Below are 23,125 nucleotides of genomic sequence, written 5' to 3' on the forward strand. Positions count from 1 at the left end.
TTTTCATTTCCAAAACTTGTCTTTGCCAGTCACTAGAAAACTGAACTAAAGAAAAGTGTGATCTAGAGATTAGCTACATCATTCAGAAAAAGTCATCACATTGAGGCTCTGTGGGGCTGATGGAACATTCATATAACCCTACAAAGCTGAAGGCAACTAAGATAGCCCAGGGCCAAATTTATGCAGTGCCATAAAAGAATGATGTCAGCTGTTGGTAAGGTCCACAGGGCAGTAAATACCTGGTCTGAGTTCCAGAGTACACAGACTGAACTGGTTTGGATGCAAGAGCAGATGCAGCCCTGCTACTACTTCTTCCATTGTTCTTTATTATGTTACACTGAAAAACTACAAGTGTTGGTTCTTGCAAAAGCCCTCTTCCAATGTTTAGCCTCCTAGATTACAGCTTTAGGATTGCTCTCTGGCCCTTAATCTTAACACTTCTCATCCCCACTCATTCTCTTCTAATGGGAGTTCAGAGTTTTCCCTGTCTGAGCAAAAATTCCTCATGAACTTACTGTGTCTAACCTCTGAGATAACCCATTTATTTATTTATATGCATATATTTATATATGGCTGTATAAATATATATAAATAAAGATACATTTGCACCCATATATACCCACATATTTATTTATTTGCCCACTCTGCCCATCAGCCCTTTTGCCCTCCAAACACACACAGCACTTGACAAATGTTTATCTTTGTACAGGGAATAACAGTGCTCAAAAGTGCTCAAATATGATAGAAGAGAAAGATGCATGCAAAAAGTGTATTTAGCTTTGTAATTATGCTGTCATATAACCAATATCCAGAAATAATCACATAATTTTTGAGAGGTTCATTACAAAAAGAACCAGTAACCTGTTCCAACAGGCAGAAATGAGACTCTCAGTACCATATTTGCTGTGTTGCCCTGGCCTTTATTCATGTGACACATCATTAGATGACAGAAAGGGAAGATTACTCCTTCTTCAATTAACCCTTAATTAGCCTGCACATTTCCAAAGGTCACACAGCATCTGAAATCCCTGAAATCAACTTCATTCTTAGAAGAATTGCATATAGTACCTTCAGCTCTTGATGGAGGATTCAGACACTCAAGGTAAACTTTTCTCAGTAGGTCAAATCTTTGCCATAGATTTTGCTCTTGCTGCCAAGAATTACCTAAACAACATGAAGAAAACTCTTGAAAGCTCTCAAACAAGTGGAAGGAAAGCAAAACTTTGAATGTGATATTCAGTACATTGCTTGCAAAAAGTTGGGTTTTTTCAAATTTCTTCTGGTTCTTTAGTTAACTGTCTGTAAGATTTCAGACCAGATGCATTTTCTGAACCTGTTTTTTTTGGCAAGTAAAATAAATCTAAGGATTTGCTACATCCCTATTTACTATTCACAGGTTTCTAAAATTCTATTTTTTTTTAAAAAATGAGAATTGCACTTTTGGAATTACTCAAGTATTTCTTTCCTAAGCCATAGATCATTTCCTTCCTTTAACAGAGCAGCAAAACACGTTGTAGTAGCACTATCTGGCCTATTGAAATGAGATTCTGAAGATCCAGGCTTGCTACAAAATAAAAATAAAACACGGCCTGCTCTCAGAGATGTCTGTGCCCTTCAGCAGAAGCAGGAATGCAAGCTCTGGATTTACAATCTGCACAAATGCAGGTCTGAGCAAACCACTTTGGGTTCTATAGGTCATACAAACTTCTCTTAGAAGGGACTTGAGCAAGATGCCCTTGCAGCTGTGTGTGTTAGTGCAGCCAGGCAGTGTCTGCCACCAGCTGGGAATCTGCTTGAGTTTTAACCTGAACATAAATTACTCTGAAAATATTTCACTTTTTTCCTAGACATAGAGGTATTACATTTGATTTTTTTTGATGTCTGAAAAACTCAGTTTCGTCAGTTACTTTCTGCAAACGTTGGATGCAGTATCTGTGTCTGCAAACCAAATCCAGACTGTTTCACTCATTTTAGAAGTAGTCTAGAAGTGCCAGGGGCTGCAAACACCCCGGAATTTGAGAGGTGTAGCTCAGAACTGTGCCTGTCTCACCCTGCAGGAATACAGGATTTCAAGCTTTGAGCAGAGGCTGATGAATGAAATAGAATTTCGCCTGGAACGTACTCCAGTGGATGAATCAGATGACGAAGTCCAGCACGAGGAAATCCCCACAGGCAAATACATAGCACCCATCTTTGATAAGAGACTCAAACACTTTCGGGTCATGGAAGGATCCCCTGTTATATTCACCTGCAAAATAGTGGGAATACCTGTTCCTAAGGTAAGTCATTCTCACTGTTACCAGTAAAGGAATAAAAAACAGCTGCCTACTATTTTCTATATCCCTCTGGAAAGCCTCACTCCTAAGGACACATCTCTGGGAAGAGAGCTCTAAAATTTATCATTTCCCCCCCACTTTCTAAAATAACTATATCTGCTCCTGAACATGTGTTGGGACTGTAGGGACTGCCTCACAACCACCTGACTCCAAGGGAAACAGCACTGTATGAACCCTCAGAAAGTAAACTTGGGAACATGAGAACTGATCTGAGGTAACCAGTAATGTATCTACAGCCAATAAAAGAGATCCTGACAGTCCAGGTTGAACTTTCCAAGTTCAGCCTGGAATCATTCTATTTCACATTATAACTGATCTGCAAAGTTTATAATATTCTAGAATTTTTACTAGCTATTGGTCAACTTACATCATGCTCTTACCTACATTTTTCTAGTCACTGTTCCACTAGAGAGCAAGTGCCAAGACCCAGGGGTGGGGTGTCTCTCACTACAGGTGTACTGGTTCAAGGATGGCAAGCAGATCTCAAAGAAAAACACGCATTTCAAAATGAGCAGAGAAGAAGATGGGACGTGTTCTTTACACATTGAAGCTGCTACTAACGATGATGATGGCAACTATACAATTATGGCTGCAAACCCACAAGTAAGGTGTTTTACTTTCTTTGACAAAAATGCTTGTTTCACCTCTTTCTAATATATGTTAAAAGGACCACAGATTGGACACCTAGTCTGACACTGAGTGGTGACTGCATCATAAATCAGATGCTTCAGAGCATAGGAGAGGAAACCATGTAAAGAAGATTGATGAAACTACTCCTCTTTCTTACACATCCAGTTAAAATCATTAAGGACAATTTTCATGTCAATGACTTCTGCCCACTCCCAGTTGCTGATAGGTACCTTCTGAGATGTGGTGACAAGACAGACATGATACTTCAGGCAGAAGAAACATCAATTCAAGCAAGGAGAAACAAAACGTTACATCAAATTTGGAGGTGTTACCAAACACAATTATTCTTTATCTAGGATGCAAAGACATAGATGTGGAAATAGTCTCATCCCCCAAGACCATTCTCCTTCACCCCATGGTATAGCTTAGCTGTTTATCTAGAAATACGTTCAAGCAGACCAAGCAGCTTTTCTCAGTATAAATGTTTCCTCCTTCCTGAATTCCATTTCCTTGCAGTTTCTGTGTGGCTGCACTAACACGTGTGCCAGCACAAAGGTACAGCAGGGACAGGTCCTGCTGAGCTGGCTCCCACAGCACCACTGCTAAAGGGATTGCCACAGCCTGGAAGAGGCTGAGAAACACTGCCCTGCACCCAAAGTAACCAGCTGCTGAACTTCTGTGCCCTCACTGTATTTCAGTTCCCACTCATAAAATGAAAACAGCAGCAGTTCACTCCCAACAAGTCAATTCTATAGTGTAATATTTTTAAGGTCATCCTCAAATACACAAAGAAACTCCTGTCTCAACCACACTCCCCTGCAGGCCAATAGCAACTTTGGGAAAGCAATGTTTAGACTATAGTTCAGCTGCTTTATAAAAATAAATCCTAATGCACTGTAAATGTTCAATATTTATAGTTTAAAAATTAAATGAGCTATTACCCAACTATTAATTCTGTTTCCTTTGTGACTTGCAGGGGAGAATCAGTTGCTCAGGCCACCTGATGGTTCAAAGTGTTCCTGTTCGGGGCCGAATATCAACACCTCAGCCTCACAGGTGAAAGAAAAATCTCCTTCAGACCTTCTTTATGCTTCTCTGAAGGCATCCAAAGTAACCAGCTGCTGTTCTGTGCACTCACTGAACTTCAGTTCCCACCCATAAAATGAAAACAACAGCAGCAGTTCCCTCCCAACAAGTCACTTCTGTATTGTAATATTTTTAAGGTCATCCTCAAATACAAGGAAGTTTGATTTCATTCACCTGCTGCAGTGGAGCTAAAGGCAAGGGATGGATTAGCAAGATGAAATTCATCCAATAAAAGCAAAAAGAAGCAAAGGCCAGCTTGGGAATCCAAGGACACTACATGATACAGTTAACTTGATAATCTTTCTAAATGGAAAATATGCAAGAATTAAAATACAGTCAGTCCATTTCTTTCTGCCCTTTGCTATAACTCCAGCTATCTGTTCATCCTTTCCCCCAGTTTCTTCTTTTCTTTAAGCATTAGGAAAACAAGGTCTGCCCTCCCAACACACCCACGCAATGTCTGTGTTGCAGGACGCGGCCCCGGGTGCCAGAAGGAGATAAGGAGGCAGTTCAAGAGCGCTTTTTCAGGCCATACTTCCTACAGGCTCCAGGGGACATGGTGGCACATGAAGGGCGACTTTGTAGGTTGGATTGTAAGGTATTCACTGGTTTCTCTGCTCATTCTCACCTTCCCTTCCTCAGTGCATGTACTGCCTGGTGTTTTCATGTTCCTTATTGCATGCATGAACATTTTTAATGCTTCATTTTTAAAAACTATTTCTTGTTGCTGTTGTTTCCAAGCTGATTTGGGGGATTTCTTTTGAATACCTGCTCTGTGGGCTGGAGAAAACAGAAAACACAACCCAGGAACAGAAGGCTCACTTGCAAGGTTGTTCAAATTACTAGATATGTTCACTGTGTCCTTTACTAGTACAAACTCCACACGTTCCTGCTCCTTTCTCAAGTCTTGAAAATAAACCATAATGGCACAAAACCATGAAAAGAGAGGATTCAGCATGTTGGTGCTCAAACACATGTTCCCATTGCATTGGGCTGAATTACTGAAGATTAAGACTCCCAGAGAAGAGGGGGCAGAGTCGGGTTATTTTATGCTTCCCCAGCATGCACAGATGCAGAGCATCCCCATTTCCTGATCCAAATCCCACCATGAGCAGTTGCCAGAGGTTAGACAACACACAGTGAGCACCCTGAGACTGAACACCTTTAAGAAAATCATCTGCATTACATATTTGGGTAGCCCCTCTATGTCCCAGTGGCACAGCAAAGGTGGCAGTGCTGGCACTGAGCTCTTCCATGCTCCACAATGCCTCCTGCCCTGAGGAGGGCAGAACTCTGAAGCACAAGAAACTCTGAAGATGAACAAGATTCATCACTACCTCATTTACAACGTAAACTTTACTAGGGAGCATGCCAAAGAATGTGGTTATCCCCAGCTCTGCTATCCTAGCAGAGCCTGGGGAGCCTTAAAGCATGTCTGGTGTTGCATAGAATCATAGAATGGATTGGGTTGGAAAAGACCTCCGAGATCATCAAGTCCAACCCTTGGTCCAACTTCAGTCCCTTTACCAGATCATGGCACTCAGTGCCACGGCCAATCTGAGTTGAAAAACCTCCAGGGATGGGGAATCCACCCCCTCTCTGGGCAGGCCACTGGAGGTTTTTAAAGTGAGATTGGCCATGGCACTGAGTGCCATGATCTGGTAAAGGGACTGGAGTTGGACCAAGGGTTGCACTTGATGATCTCGGCGGTCTTTTCCAACCCAATCCATTCTATAATGCTGACATCATTCAGATGGTATCTAAACAAGGCCTACCTGTGAATTTACTAACCCTGTCTGTCAGCTGGACGTTTGTCTGAGCTGTCTTCCTCTCTGCAGGTGAGTGGGTTACCCACTCCAGACCTGACGTGGCTCCTGAATGGCAAACCTGTGCTCCCAGACGGCACCCACAAGATGCTGGTCAGAGAGACTGGAGTTCACTCCCTGCTCATCGATCCTCTCTCCCAAAATGATGCTGGAACTTACACTTGCCTTGCCACTAATAAAACAGGACAAAATTCATTTAGCCTGGAGCTCACTGTTGTAGGTAAGAAACACTGAAAAACTGAAGTTATTTGTATGCACTTCTTCAAACTTGCCTTATGTGGTTTCCTTACAGACAGCTATAAATATGCAGTTAATACACCGAGATCAGGAGAATCCAACAGTTATAAAACTCACCTGATGGAGGGAAATGGGCCTGGTGCTCAATTGACAGGTGCACTCCTGTTACTAAGAGAGAATTCTGCCTCATCATCACCTTCTTCTCCTGTTGGGGAAAAATGGTTCTTAATCTTCTCTCCAGAAAACACTAAGAATTTGAACTCATAATATATGTTGAGGTATCCTACATTTCAGTCCAAATTTTATTAGCTTAAAAATATCTATAAATAGAAAAATGCAAATCAGACTACTGATCTTTAATAGAGCCTTACAAGATGTAAAATACTGAATTTCATAAATCTAGCATTAATTTCCTGCAATGGTGGTACATTTAGACTCATTACATATACATACATTCTTTTGCAAACTTCAGTTCTGCCTATTATTTGCTTTATGTTCCCCTACAGAGGCTATGGCATGACATTTCCTTTCCAATACCCCACTAAAAATTCACAGCCTATTTTGATATCACAAGAACAATTTTTGATTGTGTTCTTCCATACTGTTCAATGCGAAACAAATACTAAAATACTTCCTTTTTCCAGCAAAGGAAGTACAGAGAGCCCCCATGTTCCTGGAGAAGCTTCAGAACTGTGGTGTTCCAGAAGGGTACCCTGTCAGATTAGAGTGCAGAGTTGTGGGAATGCCACCCCCCATATTTTACTGGAAGAAGGATAATGAGACCATCCCATCAAACAGAGAGAGGATGAGGTACTGTACCATCATAGCCCTGCTTGAAGTTTCCTTCCATGGAAACCTATGTGCTCAGGACAGATGGTGGTGTTTTAAAAACAACTTCTTTCACCCATATGAAGTTGTAAAGGGCTTGCTCTGCTGTGAGGAGAACAAAGGCCATTTCCTTGGCATGGAATAAAGGCATGGAGCATGACTCACCACTGCTTCACAGAGTGGGCACAGAGCAGTCGGGCTGTTCTTGGTATTCTCTTATTCTTGTAGCTTCTGAACTAGGAAAAAATACAGTATGACTGCACAGCTGATTTGCATGGGTTTAGTTCACTGGAATTCCATAAATAATTCTAGCACTAACATATACAGAGGGACAATTCAGCTCCTGCTGTCACACCCTTGGTTGTACACAAAGGCAAGGAGCCAGAGCAGAGTTCAGCTACTCTGAGCATGGTTTGAGGCTACACTGAAAGCAAATCTATTACATACAACTTCCTCATGAGGCAAAGAGGGGCAGCCACTTCTCTGTGCACCCAAGGGAATGGCTGGAGCTGCGCCAGGGCAGGTTTAGGCTGGATCTCGAGAAAAGGTTCTTCCCCCAGAGGGTGGTTGGGCACTGAACAGGCTCCCCAGGGCAGTGGGCACAGCACCAAGCCTGGCAGAGCTCCAGAGCGTTTGGATGGTCCTCTCAGGCACAGGGTGTGACTCTTGGGGATGGGCCTGGGCAGGGCTGAGGGTTGGACTGGATGACCCTTGTGGGTCCCTTCCAACTCAGCACAGTCTGTGATTCTGTGAACACAGAAACTTTAAAACATTCACATATGGATACATACAATGTATTATTAAATACATTAAAATATTCTGTCTCAGACTGCTACTTCTTTAAAAATAGAAATTACGACATACCTATTTCCCATTTAATATATATATTTTAAAATCTCAAAGTTGACATGCTCTTGAGAAATAGTAATTCCCACACACTTGTTTTCCCAGCATGCATCAGGACACAACGGGGTACGTGTGCCTCCTCATCCAGCCTGCCAAGAAAGCAGACGCTGGCTGGTACACCCTGTCTGCCAAGAACGAGGCTGGCATTGTCTCCTGCACTGCTCGACTCGACATATACGGTAGGTACTGGCCAGCAAAGAGAACAAACCAGGAATTATTTCTTTGGCTGGTCCCAGCCCTCACCCAGTTCTTACTTTGCAAATTCCTGGTATGATGTGGGTTAGAAATTAGTGCAGCAGGTGAATAAGGCCCCCAGGAGGAGGTACAATGTTACAGATAAATGGTCAAACTAGCTCTGCTGCAACAACTTCAAGGTGGGTGAGGAAAAAAAATTTGAGACAGATTTTGCACAATATTCTCTCCTCCCATTTTCCACCTTCCAGGCTCCATAGACACACATTTTAAGCTGAACCTTAACTCTATTCCATCTGACAGAGTCCTGACCTAGAGAAGGAACAACAAATTGCACACAAGAAAATGAAGTTTTCCTTCCACAGAGCATGTATGATGCAAACAGACTCATAGTTCACATCTAACTCTTGTCTAGGACTCAGAAGGCCCAGCCCACTCCAAGAACTACAGCACATCATTTAACTACTCTTTTATCTGTGCAAGATGTAATATTCAAAGCAATTTATCTATATCAAGAAAGTACTTGGATCACTTAGGCAGTGTAATAAAACAGAAAACATATTTTATATACACACATATATATAAACACAGAGATAGATATATAGAGATTTAGAGCTAGAGATATAGAGATACAGAGATGATATATAGAGATATATAGATAAGATATAGAGATAGAGATATAGAGAGATATAGAGATAAGATATAGAGATATAGAGATGAGATATAGATATTCCAAAAACTGGCTGGATTATAACCAGATCCTCAAAGGAAAAAAAACCAAACCACATTTTCAAATTTGTATTTCTAATTTGTTTTAAACCCCCGCCTAATTAGCAACAAAAAGTCACCAGCACATCTCTGTCACCTCCTGCCACCTGGTGGTGATACAGGCAATAGTAATGGAAGTATCCGGGGGCTGGGGAAAGGCTGATTCAAGAAATGGTCACATAAGGGCAAAAATAATTCCTTAGGTATTTAAATGCTGAAAGACAAATTAAATTTTCACGTGAAGGATTCCAGGCACAAACAGGAAAAAGATGGAAAGTAAGAAATGCTTCCCAATTACAACTGTATTACCTAAACTATGTCAATCCTACCCCAAAGTGAGTGACATAAGCAGTTTTTCTTGGTGCTATTTTGAATGGGGGAGGTTGGGGGGATCACAAGTGTGATCTGATGTTTACAATTGTGCAAAGAAAAATAGTATGAGTTTAAGCAGAAACAAATTGGGAGCTGCAAGAAAACCTACAGCTCTTGTTCAAGTATGTGTCTTGGATCACATTTCTTTCAGCATTTTAAAAAATAATCTAGGAAATATGGTAGTAGTTGTAAACAGTAGAGGGCAATAAAAAGTGTAATCAATTCCTTAAAGAAATTCCCTGTATTAATGGTTTGAAATTAAATACCACCAAAAGCACCTGAGATCAGCTCAGCTGGTTAAAACTTGGCTGTAATAATGCCAAGGTCATGGGTTCAATCCCCTGTGTGGGCCACTGACTTAACAGTTGGACTCGATGGTCCTTGTGGGTCCCTTCCAACTCAGAATAGTCTGTGAAGTGTCAGGAAGAAAAGCCTTCCAGAGGACCAAGCAGTACAAAATCAAAGCCCTGTCCAGTTTTTTGGTCTCTGTCATGCTATGGTATGTTTTTAGTTTTGATTGCAAGAGCTTTGGAGAAGGCTCTGAAGATTCAATCCTTAGATTTTGGACTTAGTGAAACCCACATTGAATTGAACAGGGATGGAACTCTGTAGACTTCAATAAAAATACTCCTCAAATAAACCATGTTAATGACAATAGTGAAAGAACAGATGCTCAAACAGGGAATAGCAATCCTCTCTCCAAGGATGTTAGAAGCAACTTTTCAGGGTTGTGTTAGGTTTTTGTTGTCTCACTTGGTTAAAACTTGGTTGTAACAATGCCAAGGTCATCGGTTCAACCCCCTATGTGGGCCATTGACTTAAGAGTTGGACTCGATGATCGTTGTGGGTCCCTTCCAGCTCAGAATAGTCTGTGATTGCAAACTGGATGGAGGTTCACACAGCCCGTTGTGCTTGTGTTGCTGCAGCTCAGTGGCACCGGCAGATCCCGCAGGCAGTGAAGCTCCGCCCTGGGGGCAGCCGGTACGCGAACCTCACCAGCCAAGGACTCGACATCTTCTCTGCCTTCCCAGCTCCGGAGGGCCCCGCGCTGTTCCCATCCCCAACCCAAAAGCTGGTGGAGAGTGAAGAACTTTGAAAAACAAACACTCGTTCCAGTTACGCCCACAGGGGGGATACTAGAACTGTGAAAAAACAATTAAAAAAAAAAAAAAGAAGGTACAAGGGAAGATGCTAATGGTTTACAAGCAACTTGTTTCTAACTCAGTGTCCTGCTGCTGCAAGTGTTGCAAGGGATGTATCATACAAGACTTCTGCGTGTTATTTTAATGCAGGATTATTGTGGTATGGAGTGTTGTGCAATAAATTCAGTACTGTGTAGTTTGCTGAGAATTACATGGTAAACAGTTTTCAGCACCCAAAAGCCAACACCACTTCTTGAATTAAAGCTACTGCGCTGTAGCTGCCACGGTAAGGATTGATGGTGATTAGTTGGAGTACTGCCAGTGAAAACACTGACATTACAGTAACAACTATCCTGAACGAGGGTGAACAACAAGACTTTGAATGTAGTTATCAAAAAACATGCCAAACAATCACAAAGCACAAGTTAAAGGGAAAAGATGTAACTCATTTTTCTATGATTATTACCACAGGATCACAGAGTATGCTGATTCGGGATTATCTTGGAATTTTTGAACTCCAGAGTAGATAAATGTAGTGTTTCATGTAGGTACAGCTGTATACCCTAAATATTTATATTTGTGTGTGTGTGTACTCCATGAACTGTGTGCTCACAGCCTAAGGGTTCATAAAGTAAGGTATGGGGCATATGCATAAGGGGCTAACTTAGAAAATGAAAATTCCTCTTGTCTGAAGCATGTTCTCTAGAGCCCATTGCTGAAACTATTTTCCAGATATCCTTCATACTTTTTCCTTTGCCATGTTAGTGGCCATCTGGCTTTGACACAGATGATACCAGGCTTGGAAGTTCATGTCTCTTTTTCCTAATTGTTAACGTGCCTCTGCCATCTAGCTCATTTTATAGCTAACTGAAAAAGAATTATGATTTGGTAAATTTTTACCGTCATCTAGGAAATGATCACAAGTGCAGTGACTGCTATGAAGACAGAAAATTCTGTTAATATACAAAAGAAGTAAAGCAACAGTTACATACAAAGAGCTAACAAAACCCCTACTGTAACTGATAATATTAATAAATAAGGCAAATTATTGAAAGCTCAACAGAAGGTGTTAAATGACAACACAATGCTGTCAATATATTTAAATATATTTGGCATCTATACTGTTGTATTAATACCTCCCTCTATGGATGTTTAAGATGTTTTCCTACACCTTTAAATTACTGTTAACCCTTTTCTCTGGACATCATTTTCAAGCTCTTCTTACTTACTGCTTTTAACATGGCTGGGGAACACTACAAAGCCCTGATCAAAGTCACAGATATAGAAAAAAAATTTAACAGATACTTTCATTTTAGAGTATATTTGGGGTTTTTTTCCAATTTAAAATTGTAACTTAAAAAACTACATATGTAAAGAAAACAATGGGGAGTTATCTTAAGAGCAAAAGAATACTGGATATAGCCAGAGACTGAGAAAGGGAGTGCCTTTCACTGGGTTCCCCACAAATGCAGCTTCTGATATCCAAAACTTCTGGTTCCCTAAGGATTGAGAGGAAGAGAATTTCCTGTGTTGCTTTGCCTCCCACTTGAGTGAACACCATAAAACAAAACCATCATTATAACTCTCCTGATTTTGTTAGAAATTTCAGGCCACTCACCCCATTATGAACAGACCACAAAACTAAAGCACATTCTTATCCCAAGACTCAGAACAAGGTGCAGGGATTTCCGTGGGAAAGCAGAAATATCAATTGTTGCCCGTGTTGTATCTCTCCCCTGGCAAACAAAATAAAACTCATGGCTGTTACAAGTGATGCATTGAGTTAAGTGACTGCAGCTACAAGGTGCCCAACGAGACACATTGCATCTCATTTTCAAGGATAGAGACTCTACTCTGCTCTCCACTTGTTTCTTAGGATGACTCAGGGATTCCAAAACCAAACTTAAACTGAGTCAGAGTTGGGCAACTCAAAATTTAAAAGTTTCCCATACTAGTTACCACTCTGGGAAATATAATCCAAGGAAAATTATGGGATTTTGCTTGCTTAATCCAGTGCTGTTGGGAAACAGGAAGGTAGGAAAATAAAACACAAAAGATCAGACTCTTCCCCCATCTACAGCCCTGGACTTCCCATTATTTCATGCCAGAACTGAAGAGTAGGTTTTGATCCAAAATATTCCAGGTTGTAAACTGCCCATCATGCTTTGTCCCTGGCACAGGCTGAGTCAAGTGACTGCCTGTTAATAAGTGCTAATAAATGGCACCCTTGCCTGTCTGTGAGAGAGGTGGGACCACTCGACCTCCAGGGCTTTCTCCAGACCTAAATCACTCTGTGCTTCCAGAATTATTTCACTTTCCACTGTCTGTCTGAATACCCTACGTGGATTAAGTTACCTGTCAACCAAGGAGAAACTAAGAGTTCCAGCAAGCACAAACCTTTCCTTTTTGCCTGGGATCTGTTCTATTAGGCAAGTCTAGCTAGAGGAGTGACCACTTGAATCAGAGTTCTTTACACAGTTTAGAAGAAAGGAATACTCATACTTGCTATTGGTAAATACCTGGTTACCACTGGAATCATGCTGATCAACATTACTGACAGCAGCAGTGGTTCTCACATTTTACAACAGCAGAAAACACACTCAAAAACTCAGTGCAAAGTAACAAAGGGCACGGTGCAAATACACAAACCAGACCTCTGCCCCTTTTCTCTGGAATTTCAGAATGTCTCCAAACTCACTATCATTATAACCTGAACTGGCAAGCTGACAATTAAGTGGTATGATGTTTTTTAAAATGTACATTCAGTTCTCTAGAAGTGGGAGGACAAGAAGCTTCTGTTCAAAGACTTCTCCCAAAGATCTGTGTAAGAAGGATTAATCCTTAGTCACTCAAGAAGGGGCTCCAGAAATCTCACCAAGAGTTAGGCTACAGAAAGGGGATCACCAAAATCTGTCAGCTGAACACTCTCTCCTGGACAGCATTTACTAAAGGATCACATTTACCCACATACTGCAGAAGCCAATAATTAGAATTACTTTCAGTGCACCGGATAGAACAGTACCAGAATCTGATCCCAAATGGTCTGCAGTCACTACATGTTGTTACCTGCTACAGAACATTTCTCCTCTACATATACTGAGCCCATAAAGAGAGTCTGTAAAGGCAGCTCATCTGGCATCTTGAGGTTTATTTAGTTTCCCTATTCCTCAAAGTCCTGGTTTTGTATACAATCAATCAGAGGCACAGTACATTGCAAACAAGAGCAGAAATTACAATTTGTGTACTGTGATTATAGATTTAAAGAAGTATTACCTTTGCTTTAAAATTCTGGTGCAGCCTGAAGCAAACCCAGGACAAGCAGGGTCACACAGAGTATTGGTATCTGTGTAAAATGTCTCGAAACGAAATTATTTACAAGAATTAATGACATAATTATATTGATAAATATTGGAGAAGTGATTCATTGATAATTGCCTTATTATTTCCAATACAAAGATGTTCACTTTGAGCCTTAAAATTCCAGTTTATATTTTTTCATGATTAAAGTTGATATTTTTTATTTTTTGATCCTAAGTCATTCTCACTGGGAAGAAAAATATTAATGTCAGTTTTAAAGTATATTTTAAGTGCACATGAAAGGAAAAAATAAAACACCTGTCCTTCATCTCACCTGAACTTAAACAAAAGCTTCAGAGTTGTGTACAAGACTGTGCTGCTCACATGTTCAAATAATTGTGAAAAAGTGCAACAATGCCTGAAGTTTCCTCAGAACTTCACTGGGACAGCTGATTAATGGAATCAGACTTTATATTATTTAGAAGAAAATCATAAAATACTGTCAAATTGCATACTAGCCATGTTTCTAGCAGGTAGTTGTGAAATAAAGTTGTTGCCTTTTTAAACAATTCTTGGTAGCAGTTTGCTTTGGGTTTAAATTATGCTTTCTTTTGTTGGTAACCTCAGGCCCTGAGACTCACTTGTCTTCACCTTGAAGGACTGAGCAAGTTCTTTGTGTAAGGCCCATCAGAAGGTCCTGGAAGGGCTTCTGAATGAGCAGCACATCCAAACCCAGCACTCTGAGTGAGCTGGGTCTGATAGCTCAGACACAGAAGAGAGTATAGAATGACAGAATGGATTGGGTTGGAAAAGACCTCCGAGATCATCAAGTCCAACCCTTGGTCCAACTCCAGTCCCTTTACCAGATCATGGCACTCAGTGCCACGGCCAATCACAGTTGAAAAACCTCCAGGAATGGGGAATCCACCCCCTCTCTGGGCAGCCCATTCCAATGCCTGAGCACTCTCTCTGCAAACAAGTTTTTTCTGCTCTCCGACTTCAATTTCCCCTGGCAGAGCTTGAGCCCATCGTGCCTCCTTGTCCTATTGCTGAGTGCCTGGGAGAAGAGACCAACCCCCACCTGGCCAGAACTTCCCTTCAGGCAGTTCCAGACAGTGCTGAGGTCACCTCTGAGCCTCCTCTTCTCCAGGCTAAACACCCCCAGCTCCCTCAGCCTCTCCCCACAGCACTTGTGCTCCAGTCCCTTCTCCAGCCTCCTTGCTCTTCTCTGGACCCGCTCCAGCCCCTCAATCTCTTTCCTGAACTGAGGGGCCCAGAACCAAAGAAATGATGAGTCCCACCACATTTGCTGGCTCTGATTTTGCTCTCCCATGTAACCATCCCTTTCCATTCTTACCTCGTTGCTACACACTTTGTGTCTGTCAGGTCTCAGAAAACATTCCTAAGACCATTTTAGCTCAGATGCTGCTCCATGAGCTAAAGCAGCCCTTGCACATTTCATCACTTACTCCAAGAAACATTTTATTATTGCCTTTATATTTCAAGTCCACTATAAAGAACCATTTATTGCATAATAAAAAGAAATCTTGGGCTGTATGTTCTGTGACTTTAAGTGGAGTTCTCCACTTACATGAGTGGGAATTCTCTTCAGGAATGACCGTCCTTCAGGATCACACAGTCCATTAGTGGCAGGCAACATGGTTTTGTAAAGAAGTGGAAAAATACTGAAGACAATCTGAAATTTTAGGAAAAAAATAAATTGCTATGCACTCCAGGCTGCAGGAAGCCAATCAAAAACAAACTTCTTATTCCTTGGGGTTACACAGGCAGACATTTTAAGCAAACTCTATATATTGCTAATTTTTGCACGAATGAAAACTAAGCTACAAATTAGGAAAACAAGTTGTAGACAATATTAAAATGTACTCTTTGGTAGAAAATACATTTAACTATTATATGTGGGGTTGGTTTGGGGTTTTGAAAGTCACGTTTTCTCAGAATGAAATTGAAGTTCAAAATCTAGAGCATTTTTTAATAAGTCCACAGGGACTAGGTGTAATCAATGTTTGTTGGAAGATTTCTGTGCAGAGGAAACACTGGACTGCTTCTTCCATGAATAAATGTCTTTATCCTCAGTGCATTTATGTTTTTCCCCTGGATATTTTTATAAATAGAAGAGCTGATCGTATTTAGAGCAAAAAGCAGCTGTTCTGTGAATCCTTATTTTAAAAAAATCTAGAAATATTGCCCTAAATACCTCATAAAAGGCAAGATGGAAAACAGAAGCCTAAAAAACTGGAATGAATGGAAGTTATAAGACAGGCTGATACATACCTGGTAAAGATCTCGGCCCTCAGACAGGAAGAAACCACTGACGTTTTGTTACTAACATACATTTGGGAACCTGCTCTCCTAATTCTGCTTTCAGCCACTGAAGAGTCATTGCAGTTAGAACTGCCACTCTAATTCCAAGCTCAAAAATAACTCTGGGCACGGCAAAACAGGTGACATGACTCAAGGAATCACAGAAGCAGCATATCTGTAGCTACTTCAAAAACAAAACCCTGCAGAGAGCCTTTTCAGAAGAACAGAGGTTGATTTCCCACAAATAGTTCATTAGAATTTCATACTAAATTTCAATAGTGAAGTACATATGTGTGCATTGGGCAACAGATATTTAAAGAAGCATTTCTTTCCCCAGTGTCTTCACAGTAATGTGGTTCCAGAATTAGTGATAATTGGACAGAGGTACCAGATGAAGTACTGATGCCACAAACAGAAGTATTTCAGGTTTGTTCTGCTGTTCAGTGGGACAAAGATTTATGAGCAGACAACACTGTGTCAGGGAGAACACACCAAGCTCTGAGCATCAACACTTTTGCTTCATTTGGAGGCCTAATAGAAGCAATAATTATTTAAGGGAAGGGGTTTCCAATGCCCATTCCAGTAAAGACCAGTGCAGAAGGTGGCTCACAGCCATTACCTGACATGCATCACACAGTCAGTGGGGAACAAGTATTTGGGAGCAAAAAATACAAGTCAAACAGTTAAGTTTCCATTTCATGAAGTGTCATTAAATTATTTATAAAGAAAAGCTATGAAAAGAAACTAATGACTTCCTGAATAGTTCTTGAGTTTGAGAAGGCCCAACCAACACAGATATCATCTGCTTTTCAGACTGCCTTCTGAAAGAAGCTTTAATGATTAAAAGCTTTCTCATTGCCCCAATTCACTCCCCAAAAAGCTCTGACAGGTCATCAATAGACAGACAGTCGTCTAAACACTACAGAGAACCCACTCTGCTGCCTCCTGTACTACAGCAAACTGGAAATCTCAACTTCCAGCTCAAAACTGCACCCCAAAGAAACAAAAATAGAACAGCATTATATAAAATCGCAATTTTCCCACTAGTAAAATTACTAATTATTATAAATAGAAGTATCAATAAACATTCACCTACCACTTCCACATCAAAATCTAAGAGAATGGGGACCATAATCTTATCACATTGCTCAGCAGCAGAGATTGATACCATGACCTGATTCACAAGTGTTCACAACCTACATACTGCACTACAGTGCTTTTTAGGGCTTCACTTTCAATTCTTAATAGTTTTTGGTAACATGAGCACAGATATTTTATGGTTTGTGTTGGTTTGTTCCTCTTTATGTGAACTTATTACCATTTAATCATTCACTGCATACTAATCAATTTTTTTAACTGTATTTATCATCATACACAGTAAATTACAATGCTGTGTGGAAGAAACAACGTTGGAAGAAAAATGAATGCTTAAATTACAAATAAACTGCAATGCCATGTCCCAAACCTACAAATCATATGCCAGTGCCAGTTGCAGAGAAAAACATTAGTCCTGTTCTTGTGCACTGCTCTGGTATTTACCCTTTTGCACTGTGTTTTCCTTCCCAACTCAGCTTCAGGACATCTTTCACTAATCCAAGTGTTCCATGTCATATAATCACATGATTTATTTGCATCCTATCCCTGTTTCAATATGTAAAACCCAGTACTGTGCTAACAATGCAGCTGAGACAGTGTCTACTGAAGTTTACAGCTAATAGATTAGGGTAAGATGGCACAGCATTTAATATTTAAGAATTGTATTTGTTCTTATTACATACATAAACTTGTCATTTATGGATAAGTAATATTCAAATAGTATTAACATAACTATATGATGGACAGTAATTCATTCTATTGTCTCTATGGGTAACATGACTTCATATCCCTATAAGGTTGAATCCACTTTCCGTTTGCTGATAAAGATCTAATGTTATTCATAAGAAGCACAGACCCACCTTTGAATAATTACCACTATTCATTACTTCTAGAGAGGCTAAACACACATGAAAAAAACATTCCTGCATGCCAGTGCTTAAAGGGGACACAGGCTCAAGCTCTGCCAGGGGAAATTGAGGTTGGAGAGCAGAAAAAAAATTCTTTCCAGGGAGAGTAATCAGGCATTGGAATGGGCTGCCCAGAGAGAGGGGGTGGATTCCCCATCCCTGGAGGCTTTTCAACTGAGATTGGCCGTGGCACTGAGTGCCATGATCTGGTAAAGGGACTGGAGTTGGACCAAGGGTTGCACTTGATGATCTTGGAGGTCTTTTCCATCCCAATCAATTTTGTGATTCTGTGAAAGGAGAGAGTTGCTCAGAATACACAGTGCCTCTTCCCCAGGTGTTCAGCCCAGCCTGAGGTGTCCCAGCAGCTTCCAGGCCAGGAACCACCCCAGTCCCACCTTAGGGAACATCAGAGCCTGCACAGCAGTGACAGGGGCAAAACGTCAGGGAGGGCTCTGGGATATGACAGGCAGTAAGATCAGGTCTTTGGACACAGCTGCTCCCACAGCACAGTCCCTCTTCCCCAAAACAGGGTTTAGCTCCTACTGATGCTTTTGTTTCCTCTGAAAGCTGCTTAATTGTCAAAAATAAGTCCTATCAAAGCTATTCATTTGTCACTTGAAAGAGTTGTAAAATATAAGTCATGGCAGCAGACAGCAGGGAACTGGCCAGCCTTCCCTGCTGGAAACCCACCAACAGCTGTTGTGGGACAGCAGCCTCTTTTCTGCTTCTTCCTCATGCCTAACCCAGCCAGGGCTCATCCCTGGAATCTCCCCAGCCAGAGCACCCTTCTTGCAGCCTCAGCCTGCTGCCATCACACCAGGCATCAGCAGCCCAACTCCAGCAGGCTCTGCATCCTGTACAAACACATCTGCTGCCCCAGCACCCTGTCCTACTCATGTACAAACACATCTGCTGCCCCAGCACCCTGTGCTACTCACATACAAACACATCTGCCCCAGCCACCCTGTCCTACTTATGTACAAACACATCTGCCCCAGCCACCCTGTCCTACTCATGCTTTCATTTCCCCAACCTCCCTTCCTCTTCTGCCTTTTCTACCCAGACCCCTCTATCCGCCAAGCAAACAAAAGGCCATTCAGCACCTCACCAGGGCTAGATAAAATCAACTGCTTTGCAAGAATGCTCGATCCTTTTTGCCCAAACTCTTATATTTTAAGGCTGTTTTCCAGAGGGTACATAAAACACACTCCCTACTGTAACTGGGAAGCAAGTGTCATTTGCTAGTTGGTTTTTCTGCACATGAAACTGCCAGGACTGTGATAGAAGTAGCGCAATATTTGGTGTAGAAAATCTGCCAGTAAGTAACTCCTAGAGTAGGAATTTCAGGTAGATTGTGAGCACATAGCATAGAAAACACTTTATTTACAACTTACAAAATCTGTTATTGTTTCCAGATAACATAAGATTAAAAAATAAAATTCCATCATTTAAAGTCTACAGAAATCTAGAAGCTTAATGTCACGCAAGCATTCTCATTTATGGTATACAATCACACAGGCTTTTACAACCACTAAAAATAAAACATTCCTTCCATGATTTGAAACTAGCTCTTTTCTGAGCATACAAGAGACACCGTAAATAGGATTAAAGCAAACGTACACAATCTTGGAACCCATATGTCAAACTTACAAAGTTTAAGAAAGTTAGTTCTCTGAGGACTAGAACACTGACACATTATAAAACTTCTTCCATGGGAGCCATTCATGTGAAAACAAACCAAAGAATAAGTTTAAAGCTGACAGAAAAATAAAAACATGGAATGAAGTTAATTTCAGGTGTTACTCCATTCAGTTACACCATGGGTCAACTTGTTCCATGATCTGTAGAAATACTGTCAGTAAGAAAAAAAACCTCCACCAAAAACTTATTTAGTGAAAGAAGTAAATGAACTAGATGGAAATAACTGTCAGAAAGACTTCAAATTAAAAATGTACCTTCCACCAGCATTAAATAAATCCAGTTTTCTTAAATGCATTTTAAGTTCTCAAAGCAAATTTATTTTGCCACATCAGTATAAGAAGCCAACGAGAACAAGCTGTTATAATGCCAATATTACCTCAGTCAAGCAGATTAACTCTTGCTAATTATTAAATTACAAATGCGGCCTGCTGCACATTCTTAGCTGGTGACCAGTCCTAGTTAGCTATCTGGAAGTGCTCGGGGTGGTAGCCGAATATCCGCTGTGCGTACGCATCGCTGTCCGAGCCCAGCTTTGGTCCCGAGTAGTGGTGGCAGCTCTCGGGGTGGAAGCGCTCGCAGTGCAAGCTAAGCCAGTCTCTCTCACTGCTGTACCTCTCTGCTTCGGCGAGGATTCTGGTGAGAGCCATGATGTAGCTCAGGGCCATCTGCAGGGTCTCGTACTTGGACAGCTTCTTGTCCTGGCCCCACTGCGGCACCACCTTCCTCAGGCGGTCGAAGGCCGTGTTGAGTCCCTGCATGCGCCGCCTCTCGCGGGCGTTGGCTGCCAGTCTCCTCTTGGCAGCGCTCTCCATCCTCTCCGAGCTGCACTTCACTGCACAGCCTGCCCCACCTCTGCACTGCAGCGCCGAGTCCGCCCCGGAATCCAAGGCACTGGATTTACAGGGTTTCATATTTGATGCAGCTTCAGTTTCACGCACACAAAGGTCACTTGGTAAAAATTAGGTGTCTAAAAAGTGGCAAGGAAAGCACTCCTGTGAGTAGACTGCATACCTCTGAAAGCTGTTTCCACGTGTCAGTGACAGAATATTTTTCTTAGCTTCAAAAAAAACAAAAACTAAAATCAAATAAAAAAATGGTCTTCTGGTTCTTCTGGAAATGTCCAAAAATTGCTTCTTTTGCTTCAAAGAATAAAGAATTTTTAATGTCTTATGCTTTCATTCTTTTCTTTAATCTCAAAGAGGGAGAAAACAATGAAATCTCCATTCTCAAAATGTATGCTGCTGAAGAAAACGATCCATTTAATCCAACCAGGATCTTAATGGATTAAAGACACATCAATTCCAAAGGCCTGTTTCAAAGGAGGGAAGTCCCGATTCAGTTCAGGAGAGTATTTTGAAATGGTGAATGGTTGTGATCTGAAGATCACTCCTGACAGAGCTCCCTCCTTCCTTGGCTCCTGCCGCCAGCAATGCCTGTGCTGCATGGACAGGATGAGGCTTTATAGGAGCTGCAAAGGCTAAACAGGTGGCAGCAGGTGGGCAGGCGGCACTCTGCTCCCATCCCAGCACCTTCCCACCCTGGGAACCACAGGGCGGGGGAAAAAACAGAACAGTAAAATCTGAACATTGCAGCCTTCAGCTGGTGAGAAGTCCTCCAAAGCCATTCTGTCCAGCCCTAACAACTTGCCATCTGGAGTAGTGTCTGGCTGGCCCCACAAGACTCTGGGCAGTTAAGCAAAAGATCTTTTCAAAGGATAATCTGTTGCAACATAGGGGAAAAAAAAATCCCTGTGCATTGTAGTATTTGCACATCAAAACACGTGAAAATTCTGTTTAAGTATCGAGGACAGAAGAAATAACTGTTTTAATGAAAAGGAGAAATAGCTTGACGGCACAGAGCAGAGAGTATTACTGTTTTGCACATATGGTACCAAAAATAAGTAAACTCAAATTATTAGAAGCCCTTCAGCACTCACAACTTTAATACTGTATGCAGTACACAACATTGCAGTCAGAGTAGTATCTTGAGAAAAATGGGGTTTGTGTTCACCTGTCAGCAAATTCAGTGTCATGAAATAATTTAAATATATTGAAACAGTTAAAATGCAGCTATGGGTTTATCTAATAATAACTGCAAAAACACCTAGATGGGTTGTAATAGTCATACACAAAAACATGCAAGTATAGAAATCGTCTGAAAACTGCCCTTTTTAATACACCCTATTGAAGTATATATGTGCATTTTATGTAAGTTAAAACTGTCTTTTTAGTAATATCTCTAAATAAGTAATGAGAATGAAAGAGATGTGAAAAACAGAAATCTGCTTGCTGGCAGTGAGGGATCAGTTCTGCTACCACTTGTAAAGAATTGAAGCCACCAGATAAACACTCACACCCCATAATCCAAACATCTTTCTTTTACTGCATTGCTACTATTAAAACTTAGAAGGATATATCATACAATCATTTTATGATGTACATAAAAGGGAAAAAAAACCCCTGCCACACAATGATTTATTATCTGTATTGATTTCAAACTTAATTAAATTGTTACCAGCATTCATAAATTAGTAACTTTTTTCATTAGAGACTGAATACTGTATATTTATTTAGAACTATAGCTCAATTGTTTTCATTATGACTCCAAAACTTGGTGTAGTTGTAAACAGCTGATTAATCCCCAGCAAAAGCAATGACAATGAAGTGAGGTTGAATAATCCAAAAACAATGGGATGCAATTGAACACTAATGGACTCGAGCATGACAGATGTTGAACGTCGGCTGTTACGCCCAGTTGCTCTGCTCTTAATATTCTGCATCCTAATGATTATGAACAGAGATGATAGCTGGGGTAGGGACCCTCCATTATGCCATTATCAAAATGCAGGCCACCTCTTCAATTTTTAAAGAAGTTTCATTAGGAATGTTCCACTTTGCTATCTGTGTGCACTGACCTATTCTGCCAAACATAAAGCTACTACCACACGTTAAAATGCTGCTTTCTGCCTGGCAATTTCTGATTATCCCTGTGAGGGAGAGTTGAGAACAGCACCTTACAGACCCACATAACCACATGTCCTTCCCAAAAGAATCAGCAGTTAGAATTGTGAGGTATTTCTGTTTCTGTAGACACTTCATGGGAAGTGCTGCATGTGCAGTATTAACAAAAGTGCACGTCTGATCTCCGTGCTTTTGCCAGAGCATATTCCAGAGCTACTGCAGCCTTCAGTGTCCAAAGCACTCTGTTAATTCCTTTGTCTCTTACAATGAGTCTCAAACAATGTTTAATGGAAAGGAACACAACAGAATTAAGGTGTACCTGAAGTTAATGAATATTGTGTGTTCTCATGACACAGCGACTCCCCAGTTCAGGTAATTAATCACTCAGTGTTAGGAGTGCTGCTGACTTCATACCAGAAATACAAAAAGCTCCCCTTTAAAACATCACACAGTATAAAGCTGTATTTTTTCATTTGTCAGCAGTTTTTTTCAATTTAACACGTCCTGCTAGCATGA

At 41.1% G+C, this 23,125-nt stretch overlaps 3 protein-coding genes across 6 annotated transcripts in view; 1 reads left to right on the forward strand and 2 right to left on the reverse strand.

Annotated features, from left to right (window-relative positions):
• The window catches only part of MYPN (myopalladin), a 40,209-nt gene extending 29,619 nt beyond the window's left edge, over positions 1-10,590 (forward strand). For both annotated transcript variants that reach the window (XM_071563363.1, XM_071563364.1), the window contains exons 12-19: positions 2,058-2,279; positions 2,790-2,939; positions 3,943-4,022; positions 4,524-4,650; positions 5,891-6,098; positions 6,760-6,925; positions 7,895-8,028; positions 10,108-10,590. In XM_071563363.1, coding sequence (XP_071419464.1) covers positions 2,058-2,279; positions 2,790-2,939; positions 3,943-4,022; positions 4,524-4,650; positions 5,891-6,098; positions 6,760-6,925; positions 7,895-8,028; positions 10,108-10,277 — 1,257 coding nt within the window. In that variant the 3' untranslated portion in view covers positions 10,278-10,590. The remainder of the gene's footprint in view (positions 1-2,057; positions 2,280-2,789; positions 2,940-3,942; positions 4,023-4,523; positions 4,651-5,890; positions 6,099-6,759; positions 6,926-7,894; positions 8,029-10,107) is intronic.
• Positions 1-23,125, reverse strand: part of LOC139675552 (phenazine biosynthesis-like domain-containing protein) — a 91,294-nt gene that overhangs the window by 46,370 nt on the left and 21,799 nt on the right. Inside the window, exons 9-10 of one of the 3 annotated variants that reach the window (XR_011698501.1) lie at positions 7,109-7,174; positions 6,233-6,320 (exon numbers count right to left, since the gene is read on the reverse strand). Coding sequence is in view for 2 of the 3 variants with exons in the window: in XM_071563366.1 (XP_071419467.1) it covers positions 15,264-15,316 (53 nt within the window). In the remaining variant the exon portion in view is untranslated. Of the gene's footprint in view, positions 1-6,232; positions 6,321-7,108; positions 7,180-15,171; positions 15,317-23,125 lie in introns of those variants that run through there. The other 2 variants (XM_071563368.1, XM_071563366.1) reach the window with 2 other exon arrangements.
• On the reverse strand, positions 19,374-21,966 carry ATOH7 (atonal bHLH transcription factor 7). Its single transcript, XM_071563787.1, has one exon. The coding sequence runs from the start codon at positions 20,558-20,560 to the stop codon at positions 20,105-20,107; it is 456 nt and encodes a 151-aa protein (XP_071419888.1). The 5' UTR covers positions 20,561-21,966; the 3' UTR covers positions 19,374-20,104.

The sequence above is a fragment of the Pithys albifrons genome, chromosome 9, assembly GCF_047495875.1.
Source record: "Pithys albifrons albifrons isolate INPA30051 chromosome 9, PitAlb_v1, whole genome shotgun sequence".
In the NCBI taxonomy this organism is placed as follows: Eukaryota; Metazoa; Chordata; class Aves; order Passeriformes; family Thamnophilidae; genus Pithys; species Pithys albifrons.